The sequence below is a fragment of the Dipodomys ordii genome, unplaced genomic scaffold (assembly GCF_000151885.1).
Source record: "Dipodomys ordii isolate 6190 unplaced genomic scaffold, Dord_2.0 Scaffold3, whole genome shotgun sequence".
In the NCBI taxonomy this organism is placed as follows: Eukaryota; Metazoa; Chordata; class Mammalia; order Rodentia; family Heteromyidae; genus Dipodomys; species Dipodomys ordii.
In genome coordinates this window covers 2,171,060-2,183,155 of record NW_012267219.1, presented here as the reverse complement: position 1 = coordinate 2,183,155, position 12,096 = coordinate 2,171,060, and the positions used below count along the sequence as shown (strand labels likewise).

At 44.8% G+C, this 12,096-nt stretch overlaps 1 protein-coding gene across 1 annotated transcript; it reads left to right on the top strand.

Moving 5' to 3' along the window:
- The first annotated feature begins 476 nt into the window (after positions 1–476).
- Rdh16 (retinol dehydrogenase 16 (all-trans)) lies at positions 477–7,476 on the top strand. Its single transcript, XM_013020098.1, has 4 exons — positions 477–789; positions 4,999–5,257; positions 6,456–6,619; positions 7,101–7,476. The coding sequence occupies exons 1-4, from the start codon at positions 477–479 to the stop codon at positions 7,313–7,315; spliced, it is 951 nt and encodes a 316-aa protein (XP_012875552.1). The 3' UTR covers positions 7,316–7,476.
- The last annotated feature ends 4,620 nt before the right edge of the window (positions 7,477–12,096 follow it).

Here is a 12,096-nt window from a genome sequence, read left to right as displayed (position 1 = left end):
CACAGTGAAGGTTTCACTGTGTGTTTTGGCTCCAAGACTAAATTCTCATTACTACCTCATGTGTAGACAAAGACCATGATAAGTATTAGCATGTAAGGCACACAAAGGCAGTGCGAGTCTGGAGCTTGATCAGAGTAGGGCATGTGATACATAGAGTATGTGGGTTTCTATGTGGCCACAAGAAATCACAGAGCAACCAATGAATTAGTGTGATTTTGTGTTTTGCTTATGGTCATGACTTGGGATATCCAAGGGCATTTAATGCATCAATATAATCAAAACAGTTCAAAGAGTAGAAAGGTGGAGCAAGGTAATAATTGAAAGAAAAAAAAAAGGTTCCAGAGAGTCAGTGATCAGGCAGGAGTGTGAGAACGCTATCTCAGAGACCTGTAAGCTTCCCTGCCTGCCACAGCTCTCTGTTTTTATTGGCAGACTTGTTTAACTTCATTGTGTCTGCGCCTGTCCTCTCTAAAGCCATGTGGCTCTACTTTGTGGTCCTCGTGGGTCTGTACTACCTGCTGCGCTGGTACCGAGAGAGGCAGGTGGTGAGCCACCTCCAGGACAAGTATGTCTTCATCACAGGCTGTGACTCGGGCTTCGGGAACCTGCTGGCCAGACAGCTGGACATGCGAGGCTTGAGGGTGCTGGCTGCATGTCTGACGGAGAAGGGGGCTGAGCAGCTGAGGAACAAGGCATCAGAAAGGCTGGAGACCGTGATCCTAGATGTCACCAACACAGAGAGCATTGCTGCAGCCACCCAGTGGGTGAAGGAGCGCGTGGGAGACAGAGGTACTGCCTGCATGTCTGTCGGTTTCTTTTCTGTGTGGACAGAGGACTTCTGTGTGCTCCCTGGCAGGATTCCTGAGAGGTTTGTTGAAGCTTGAAATAATAACAACTTTCTCCCCCTCCCAGCATGTCCCTTGGAGATGCTTTTTTCCTCCAGCCCTCTACCATTTTGAGATCTCTCTAGTCTTGGTAACAGGATGTTCTGGAGAGAGTTTATTCTCCAAGATTCATTTTTGTTCTTTGCCTTCCTTGAAAGTCTGAACTGCTGGATACTGAGTACCAGGTTAAGAGCCCCATGCCTTTCTAGAAGAGAAGAGGTTCCTGTGGCCCTGGAGTGCAGGGAGCTGTGTGTGTTGCTGGCATTGCTGGAGGGGGATTCATGCATCAGCACTGTCACTTGTTCTCACTACTCACCTCTCATCCTCCACCTATACCAGAGCCAAGACCATGCCCATGTTTACAGCAGGACGGGACAAAACTAGGAGGGAGGTTATTTTCTTTCCCTTCCTTCCTTCTTTCCTTCCTTCCTTTTTCTTCCTTCCCTCCTTCCCTCCTTTCTTTCTTCTTCCTTTCACCATATTATGTGTTTTGTGAGGTAAGAAAAGAACATTAATTTCTTTTATCTAGGAATAAATATAAAATATGATTTTTGTTGAAAATCTTGGAATGTATGAAGTCATAACAAAATTCACCTGAAGTCTTACCTGTCAGAGATAAATGCTATCAATACTGTGACCCAGGTATTTAGTTTAGTTCATGTATTTATTTATTTTGGTGCCACTATTAGGGCTTAAACTCAGGACCTAGTGTTGTCCCTTAGCTTTTTCATTCAAGGCTGTATCTCTACCACTTGAGCCATAGCTACACTTCCTGCTTTTTGATAATTAATTAGAGATAGAGTCTTAAGAACTTTCTTTCCTGCCTGGCTGGCTTCAAACCAGAGTCCTCAGAGCTCAGCCTTCTGAATAGCTAGGATTATAGATGTGAGACACTGGTGCCTGGTAGGATTATATTTAATTCATAGTTTGTATCTTATTCTTTTTTTTGGTGGTCATAGCGCTTGAACTCTGGGCCTGTGCGTTGTCCCTCAGCTGTTCAGCTCAAGGCAAGCGCTCTACCACTTGAGCCACAGTGCCACTTCTGGTTTTCTGGTGGTTTATTGGAGATAAGAGTCTCATGGACTTTCTTGCCTGGGCTGGCTTTAATTCGCAATCCTCAGATCTCAGCCTCCTGAGAAGCTAGGATTACATGCTTGAGTCACCTGCACCCTGCTCTATCTTATCCTTTTCATTACAAAGGGGGGGTAGGAGGAGAGGCTAGAGGTGTGGTTTAACTTCATTTAAGTGCTACCACCAAAAAAAATAATAAATAAAACAATAGGCCAGTATCTGGTAGCAAACACTTGTAATCCTAGCTACTCAGGAGGCTGAGATCTGAGGATCATGGTTTGAAGCCAGCCCAGGTAGGAAGGTTCTTTAAACTCTTATCTCCAATTAATCACAAACAACAACAACAACAAAGCTGATAGTGGCGCTATGACTCAAAGTGGTCTAACGCTAGCCTTGAGCATAAAAGCTCAGGGACAGCACCCAGGCTTTGCGTTCAAGCCCTGGTACTAACACATGTGCGCATGCGCGCGCGCACACACACACACACACACACACACACACACACACACACACACACACACACACACACCCTAGTATTAGCAATTTTGCCACCTATTGAAAATTTCTTCAAATAGTGTTTAATAATATAGAACATTCCAGCCTTTGACATATCCCTACTTTTTTTAAACATCTCTAGTGGTTGGATACAGGAACTGTTTTGCACATTTTTGTTTTTAAGTTGCTTTATTTTAATTGTGTGTGCATGTGTGCATGTGTGAGCGTGTGTGTGTGTGTTTGTGTGTGTGTGTGTGTGTGTGTGTGTGTGCACGCGCACAAGTTCTGGGGCCTTGAACTCAGAGCCTAGATGCTATCCCTGAGCTTTTCTGCTCAAAGCTAGCACTCTGTCTTTTTAGCTAAACTCCACTTCAGGCTTTTTGGTGATTAATTGGAGATAAGAGTCTCATAGACTTTCCTGCTCAGTCAGGCTGGCTTTGAACCATGATCCTCAGTGCTCAGCCTCTTGAGTAGCTAGGATTATAGGCTTTAGCCACTAGCACCTGAGGGATTTTAATTTTTTGGTTTTTGTTTTTGTTTTTGTTTTTTTTGCCAGGGGCTTGAACTCAGGGCCTGGGCATTGAACTTCTTTTTAGCTCAAGGTTAGCATTCTACCACTTGAGCCACAGTGCCACTTCTGGCTTTTTCTGTGTATGTGGTACTGAGGAATCGAACCCAGGGCTTCATGCATGCTAGGTAAGTTCTCTACACTAAGCCACATTCCCAGCTCCTGGTTTTAAGTTTTTGAGAAAAGTGTTGCTATATAGCTCAGGCTGGATTCAAACTTAAGACCCTCATCCCTCAGCTTCTCCAGTGCTGGGATTGTAGGCATGCATTACATATCCAGCTTTTCTTACTTTTTATTGTTTTTTTTTTGGGGGGGGGTTCCGGTCATGGGGCTTGAAATCTGGGCCTGGGCGCTGTCCCTCAGCTCTTCAGCTCAAGGCTAGTGCTCTACCACTTGAGCCACAGCACCACTTCCCGCTTTTTTCATTTTGCTTTATGTGGTGCTGAGGAATCGAAGCCAGGGCCTCAGGCATGCAAGGCAAGCTCTCTATCACTGAGCCAGCTTCCCAGCCCACTTTTTATTGTTATAAATGGCATCTTTGTAAAGTTCTATTTGTTTAAATCTCTCTCTCTTTTTTTTCTTTTTCTTTTTTGTTAGTCGTGGGGCTTGAACTCTGGGCCTGGGTGCTGTCCCTCAGCTCTTCAATTCAAAGCTAGCACTCTATCACTTGAGCCACGGTGCCACTTCTGGTTTTCTGAGTGTTTTATTGGAGATAAGAGTCTCAAGGACTTTTCCTGCTCCGGCTGGCTTTGAACCGTGATCCTCAGATCTCAGCCTCCTGAGTAGCTAGGGTTACAGGCGTGAGCCACCGGTGTCCAGCTTTGTTTAAATCTCTTTAAACACAGCACTGGTGTCTGGCTTTCCAGAATGATTATACAAAGATCAGTGATCTGGGATGGGAGATGAGGGAGTAATGGGAGAACAGCACTGTGAAAGAAAGAGAGCACTTCTGGAGTAGAACTTGTGTTCTGTAGGTAAAACAAGGAGGTCCTGCCTCCTCCCTGAAGCTGCTCTTTGCATTTTGCAATTGCTTCTTCCAGAAAGTTGCTCAACAGCTCTGCAGGGGAAGTTTCAGGGCCAGTTTTCTGAGGACACACACAGCATTGTTTTCCAAATTCTCCCCAAACTAGGCCTTTGGGTTTCTATTCCCTAACTAAACTACCTAAACTTAAGTCTTGCCTTTTCTTCCTTTTTCCCTTTTATATTCTTCTTTTCCTTTCTCCCATCCTTCTTTTCTCTCAATAGATAGTGTGGAGTACTCTGTATATGCTCCTAGAAAAATCTGGAAGTTGAAGTAAAAGGATAAAATGTCTGTAAGGATAACATTAATGTATAACCCCCCCCCCACATAGTTTGTTCTCAGACTAATGAATGCACAGTATCTCCAGCACACCTATCAGCCTTGAGGTGATTGCCTGTTCCCATGAGGCAGAGGGCCGGAGCAGGAAGAGTCACAACGGGAGGAAGAATAGGGCATTGGTGGCTCACACCTACAATGCTGCTACTCAGGAGTCTAGATCTGAATATTGCAGTCCAAAGACAGCCTGGGCAGACAAATCTGAGAGGCTCTTATCTTTAACTAACCAGCAAAAAGCCAGAAGTAGAGTTATGGCTGAAGTGGTACAGTACCAGCCTTGAGAGAAAAAGCCAAGAGAGAATGAGAATGTGAACCCCTGAGTTCAAGCCACAGTATCAACACACCACACACACACACACACACACACACACACACACACACACACTCACACACACTCACGCATGCACGTACCCCAAAAGTAGGAGGAGAGATTTGTCAGTCATACCGTCCAGAATCCACACCGACAACCCTGCAGCCTCATGTATTTGTTCTACCTGCTCTCAGTCCAGCACCTATCAACATGTTCTGCATCTGGCTGAGTGTGAATGTGAGCCAGAACTGTGTCCACCCTGCACAAATCTAACACAATGTCATCCTCTCTCTTATTTTCCCAATGTCCCCAGGACTCTGGGGCCTGGTGAACAATGCAGGCATCGCCGTTCCCTGTGGCCCCACTGAGTGGATGAACAAACAGGACTATGTCAAAATTCTCGAGGTGAATCTGTTGGGGGTCATCGAGGTGACTCTGAGCATGCTTTCCTTAGTGAAGAAGGCAAGGGGCCGCGTGGTCAATGTCTCCAGTGTCATGGGCCGCGTTGCAATTTTTGGTGGTGGCTACTGCATCTCCAAGTTCGGCATAGAGGCCTTCTCAGACTCCCTCAGGTACTGGAATACCCTGGGGGAGACTTTGGCAAGATGTCTTGTTTGATTCCAGTTTTGGCAGCCTTGATTTGGAGAGCCTTCTTTCTCGGTTTGTTGTGACTCTATGATCCTTTTTCTGGATTTAGGTAATCATTTATTGAGAACCATCTTTTCAAGTCCTGGTTACAGGGAGGGGATCCCAGGCCTGAGTTCAGTTACACTCACCCTGCCCTGGATGAGGATCATAGTTGAAGAGCCTCTGAGCAGATTTGGGATGGAGATAATTTGGGCCCAAAGCCCAGCCCCATGACCTCAGCTTCAGAAAGTTCTTGAGGTGGGCTGAGCATCCTGCTCAATTCAACAGATCCATGTGGGACTCTTGTTTGACTACACAATAACTATACCTGAGCTCAGCATTAGAGTTCTGTCCCTGACCTAAAATCGCTGGCAGCTGGATAAGGGAGAGACAAGACAGAGTCATCATTGCCATTATTTACATTGATTGTGACCAAGTCAGCTGTGGTGACCATGGTAGCCTTCCATTTCTGGATGGTCTTAAAGAAAGTATCTGAGCCAAGAAAGGAAAAGCTGAGCTTAGTACCTGGGTAAAGAAGGGTGGAAAGAAAGTGTCATGTGTGAGAAAATGTCATCAGCCCAGAACCAGTGAGAGCTTTACTATCTGAGCTGCTGGGGTGCCTTGAGAAAGGCGAAAACCTGGTAGAAAGGAGACTGGGCAGGTGGGTTTCTGCCCAGTTATGTAAAGCATGCTGTTGGGAGGGCAGCCTCTCACTTGGGCCAGTCAGCATCCATGATGGCTACAGGGCACTCCTACTGGCAAGGAGTGAAGATGAAGGAAAGAGATCCTGCCTAGAAGAGAGTTGCAGGAGCCCAACTGAGAGCTTCCTGGGGTAGGAGCAGGGAAGGAGAGCCCAAGGAGTATGGAGATGGTAACATGGGCAAAGCCTGGTTATCCATTACATGTGAAGGAAAGTGGTAAAAGGTAACTCTTAAATTGCTAGGTAGGATTTAGAGCTGGTCTATGCAAAATACTTGCAGTGATATTCAAATGTACAGATGCAATGCTTTCTTTATAACTTTTAGTTTCAGATCTCAAGCTTTTGAACTTTTCTCTCCCAGTCTTTCATTGGGTCATTATTGTATTATTTCTTTTTTGAAAAATTCCTGTGAAATCCTTGCTTTCTGCCCATTTGTCTTGCAGGAGGGATCTCTCCTGTTTTGGGGTGAAGGTGGCTATTATCGAACCTGGTTTCTTCTACACTGGGTTAATCCAGAGTGATTCATTATTGGTGAGCTTCAAGGAGCTATGGAACAAGGCCAGCTCTGAGATCAAGGAGACCTATGGCGAGGAATTTCTGGCATCCTGTAAGTGAGCTGTGGACGTGGGAAACTTGTACCCTCATCCAGAATCCTTAGTCTACTGTAAGGGCCTCTGATAGTATATGGTTTGCCACAGGAGAGCTCCTTAGAATCATTGACCTAAGACAGGATTCTGATTCACCAGAAGCTGGGACTGGAAAGTGAATCTAGACAGGAAAGCCTGTGCATGCATGTGAGCTGGATGGAGAGACTGTTTCCCATCTGTTCAGCTTTCCTTCTATTAAGGATAGAGAACTTTTGTTGATGTCCTGCCCACATTCCCAGGAACTGAGGCAGAATGTGGAACAATTGTTCCTTGAGGATGGGTTCTGGTACTTCCAGAGTGTTTGGATAGATTAGGTTTGGACCTGGCTTCCTAGGGTGGGAGGAATGAGATCTTAGGAGACACTTCCCTTCTGCCATTGATCCCAGAGCAGGAGTGATGGGAGGAAGACAGATACCTGAATCACTTTCTCATTCTCCACAGACCTGAAACTGTTTGCAACATTGCCCCAAAAGTGCACAAAGAACCTGTTCTTGGTGACAGACTGCATGGAGCATGCTTTGATTGCCCATCATCCTCGCACTCGCTACACGGCTGGCTGGGATGCCAAGCTCGTCTACCTCCCCATGAGCTACTTGCCTACCTCCCTAGTGGATGCCATAGTCAACTGGACTTCCATAAAACCAGCCAAGGCCTAGGAAGCCAACAGTTAGGTGCACAGTTGGGGGAAACTGGGTTGGGTACTGTGAGGGATGGGACACCTCAGGGGAAGGGAGAGTACTCTCATGTCAGGAAAGCTCCTATTCAACCTTCTTCATCCAAAGAATTCTGCTGAGATATTTACTCTTCAAGACTAATGAGGTAGCCAGGCACCAGTGGCTCACACCTATCTATAATCCTAGATAGGCAGGAGGCCAAGATTAAGGATCACAGTTTGAAGCCATTCCAGGCAGGAAAGTCCAAGAGACTCTTAGCTCCAATTAACCACCAAAAAGTCCAAAGTAGAGCTATGGCTCAAGCACTAGAGTGCTAACCTTGTGTGAAAAAGCTAAATGACAGTGACCAGGCCCTGAGTTCAAGCTTCAGTACTGGCACAAAAATAAAAGGCCTGGTGAGTTTAGGAAAAAAGGAACCAAGGAATTCCATTATACTTCCATTATATAAGGGATTCCATTATACTTCCTGAGACCAGCTGACTTAGGCAGCTACCCAAGGCTCTGAACATCATGGCATATTATGAGTAATCCACATGATTTCAAGTGTTTTGGCAGATACTCAATCCACTCTTCTGATCCTGCCCTCCTCCTCTGTGCATGCGTTAGCTCTGGCGAGTTTACACCTTCCCACAACATGGAATGGCCTAGAGACCCTCCTCGTCTGAAATTTTAATTGGCGCCAGTGGCAATCTATACTAGTCCTAGTCTTTGAGTGCCAGATCAATAGGCACTACTATCAGTAGGTTTTGGATAGAAAATTGTATTCCTGGTAGGAATCCTGCCAGATAATAGCAACATTAATTTCTTTTCTAGTTTCTCCCTCCCTCCATCCCTTTTTAAATTTTCTTTCTTTCTCTCTTTATTCTTCCTTTCTTCCCCCTCTCCACCTCCCCCCTCTCTTTTCTTTCTTTCTTCCTTTCTTTCTTTCTTTCTTCCTTCCTTCCTTCCTTCCTTTCTTTCCTTCTATCTTTTCCCCTCCCCCTCACTTAGGTTTGAACTAAGGACTTCATACTTGCTAGGCTGGTACTCTACCAGTTGAACTACTCATATAGTAAAATTAATTGGAGAGGAGGCATTAAAGCTCACTGCCTTCTGACTAAACATGTTTCAGTTGCCTCAATAAAATCATTTTTTAAAATGTCTTAAAACTAGGGTGGGTTATCTTGCCCATGTAATTGTAACCCCTCTGTATGGTATTTTCACAATAAAAAATAAATTAATTTAAAAAAAAAACAAGGTGGGAAGGTGGCCTCGTGGTAGAGTGCTTGCCTAGCATGCATGAAACCTTGGGTTCGACTCCTCAGTACCACATACACAGAAAATGCCGTAAGTGGCACTGTGGCTCCAGTGGTAGAGCGCTAGCCTTGAGCTGAAGAGCTGAGGGACAGCAACCAGGCCCAGAGTTCAAGCCCTACAACTGACAAAATAAATAATAGCCATGGCTTTCAAATATAGCCCTTGGGACTACTGCTTAATTTACCAAGTGGTTTGAAAGCCTGCCAGCCTGATCAGGACTCAGAGATAGAACTCTGAAGGTTAAAGCTGCCCATTGGGGGCATGAAGGAAGGGACTAGGTGAGCTGGAGCTGCACTAGAGCTCCACTGCCAGGAGACTGGACATGGCAATAGCAGCAACCCATTGGACTGTGATGACCACATATTCAGAAGCAGGCTCAAGTGGGAACCCTGAAGTCACAAACAGAGGTGGCTCCTTCTCCCGTGTTCCTGTACTGTTGCAGTAGGTCTCTCCTTCCCACACATGTATGCTTCAGGGAGGCTTCCCAAGTGATGGGGGAGGAAAAGCTTGAGGCTAACTCCAAGATGGATCAGCTTATTCCTTTGACTCTAGTTGAAAATAGATGCCACCCTATCTGGTTCTTTCCTGCAGAGATCTTGCATAAGGAGTTATTTCTTTACGTGTGTGTGTGTGTGTGTGTGTGTGTCTGTGTGTCTGTGTGTGTGTGTGTGTGTGTGTGTGAGTTGGGGGCTTGAACTCAGGGCATGGGCTCTGTCCCAAACTCTTTTGCTCAAAGCTAGTATTCTACTACTTTGGGCTACTGTACCACTTCCAGTTTTCTGGTTAATTGGTGATAAAAGTCTTATAGAGCCGGGCGCCGGTGGCTCACACTTCTAATCCTAGTTACCCAGGAGGCTGAGATCTGAGGATCACGGTTCAAAGCCAGCCTGAGCAACAAAGTCCATGAGACTCTTATCTCCAATTAACCACCAGAAAACTTGAAGTGTTGCCGTGGCTCAAGTGGTAGAGCACTGGCCTTGAGCTGAAGAACTCAGAACAGCACCCGGGCCCAGAGTTCAAGCCCACGACAGGGAAAAAAAAAATAGTCACTTGGACTTTTCTGGCTGGGCTGGCTTTGGACTTTGCTGTCTGGGCTGGCTTTGAACCTCGATTCTCAGATCTCAGCCTCCTGAGTAGCTAGGATTACAGGCATGAGCCACCAGCACCCAGCTTTGGTGTGTTTTTTTTAAAAAATATATAAATACACATTACTTTGTTTTTAGTGTTTTTTGAAAACATAAGCATATTACTTTATCATACAAATGGTTTAAAATTACTTGAGCCCCTTCCCTAGTCCTTTTACTATGTTACAAAACCAAGTTTAACAATTTAAAGGCAATTTCAGAGAAGTATGTAATAGATCAACATTTGGAAGTAGTTATTTTCATTATAAAAGAATCTGTTTAGAAGCCAGGAGCTGGTGGCTCATGCCTATAATCCTAGCTACTCAGGAGATCTTAGGATTGCAGTTCCAAGCCAGCTCAAGAAGGAAATACCCAATAAAACTTTTTTTTTTTTGTCAGTCCTGGAGCTTGAACTTTGGGCCTGGGCTCTGTCCCTCAGCTCTTCAACTCGAGGCTCACCCTCTACCATTTGAGCCACAGTGCCACTTTCAGTTTTCTGGTGGTTAATTAGAGGTAAAAGTCTTATGGACTTTCCTGCCCGGGTTGGCTTTGAATTGTGATTCTCAGATCTCAGCCTCCTGAATAGCTAGGATTACAGGCATAAGCCACCAGCGCCAGGCTATCCAATGAGACTCTTTTTTGGGGGGGGGTCCGGTCGTGGGCCTGAACTCTGGGCCTGTACACTGTCCCTCAGCTCTTCAGCTCAAGGCTAGCGCTCTACACTTGAGCCACAGCGCCACTTCCAGCTTTTTTTTTCTGCTTATGTGGTGCTGAGGAATCGAACCCAGGGCCTCATGCATGCAAGGCAAGCGCTCTACCACTGAGCCACCTTCCCAGCCCCCAATGAGACTTTTATCTCCAGTTAACCAACAGAAAAACTAGAAGTGGCACTATGGCTCAAAGTGGGAGAGCACTATCCTTGAGCAAAAGAGCTCAGGGACAGCTCAAGGCCCTGAGTTCAAACCCCATGAAAGGAAAAAGAAAAAAAATCTTACGTTACTAGCATGCTCCTGCCTAAGAGAAAATATGCCCCACCCCTCTTGTTGATGTTGAGGCATTGCTTCCAGAACATACTTGGAAAAAAGAAGCTTTCTCCTTAGCTCCTCCAAATGCCAAAATTCCAGGGTAGTTGCTCTGCCCAATGTCTTGCTTAGAAGGGGTCTGCTAGAGAAGGAAAAGGGTGCTGATGGGAAAGCTGGAATAACTTTGGAGAGGCAAGAGTGTGAGGTTTAAGGGTAGGCTTGCTGGACACTACATGGAGGGAATACCAGGCTGGTTCCCTGGCCAGAACTAGGCTGAGATCTCTTCTGATTCTTCCCCAAACCCAGCACACCCCGTGATGTACTAAAGGGATGCTTGACTTGTTTTACTGAGTAATAGAATATGTGAAAATTATTATCAAAGGACTATTAGTACAAGGATGATTGTCATGAAAAATAATGCTGACATGGCCAAAAGTCAATGCCATAACATGCTGACAATTACAAAGCAAGTCACTCGCTTGGCCCTTCTTGTGTGATGACAGCTTCCATTCATTTAGAAACACCTACCTTTCATTATCCTAACAAAGCAGATGGAGTTCCAAGATTTTTCAACCACACTATTTTACCCAACAGTATTTTCACTAGAAGGCTTTCAGAGTTATTCAGCAATAAAGAAGCTTAATAATTAGCAAGAACACATGCCTGTTGTAAGCAAATTTGTCACATAAAACATAAGTCTTGCCAAATATAAAGATGCATTAAAACATTAAAAACAATTCAAATGAAAGACACTGCTTGGTCCATTAAAAAATTTCCATTCCAAAGTGAGGTAAACCAAGCTCAGAGAGCCAAACAACATGTATTTTCTCTTATATGTGGAAGCTAGATCTAAAATACGCTGGGACATGATAAATTATACAGGATGGTAGGCATTCACAAAGGAGGGACCAAAGAAGGATACTCTTAGGTGAGAAACACAAAGACGCCATGCCTATGTGCATCTGATCCTATAAAATAATATTTATTGAAAAGAACTCCAGGATATGGAAACGAGGTTTTTCTCTTTGTTTTTGTTTCTGTTTTCTTTTTGTCTTGTTTGTTCATTTATCTGTCTTCGGGAGGGTCAGGGGCACAGAAATGGAGTGACAAAGGGTGAAAGGAATGCAGCAGTGGTACTCACTAGACACTACGTTGAAAATGAACTATGCAACTTGTGGGTGAGGACAGGAGGGAAAAACAGACACAGGAAGGGAAGAAGTGTTCTCTTTACCTGACTTATATAACTGTAGCCCTTTTGTAATAACAATATATATATATATATATATATATATATATATATATATATATATATATATATATA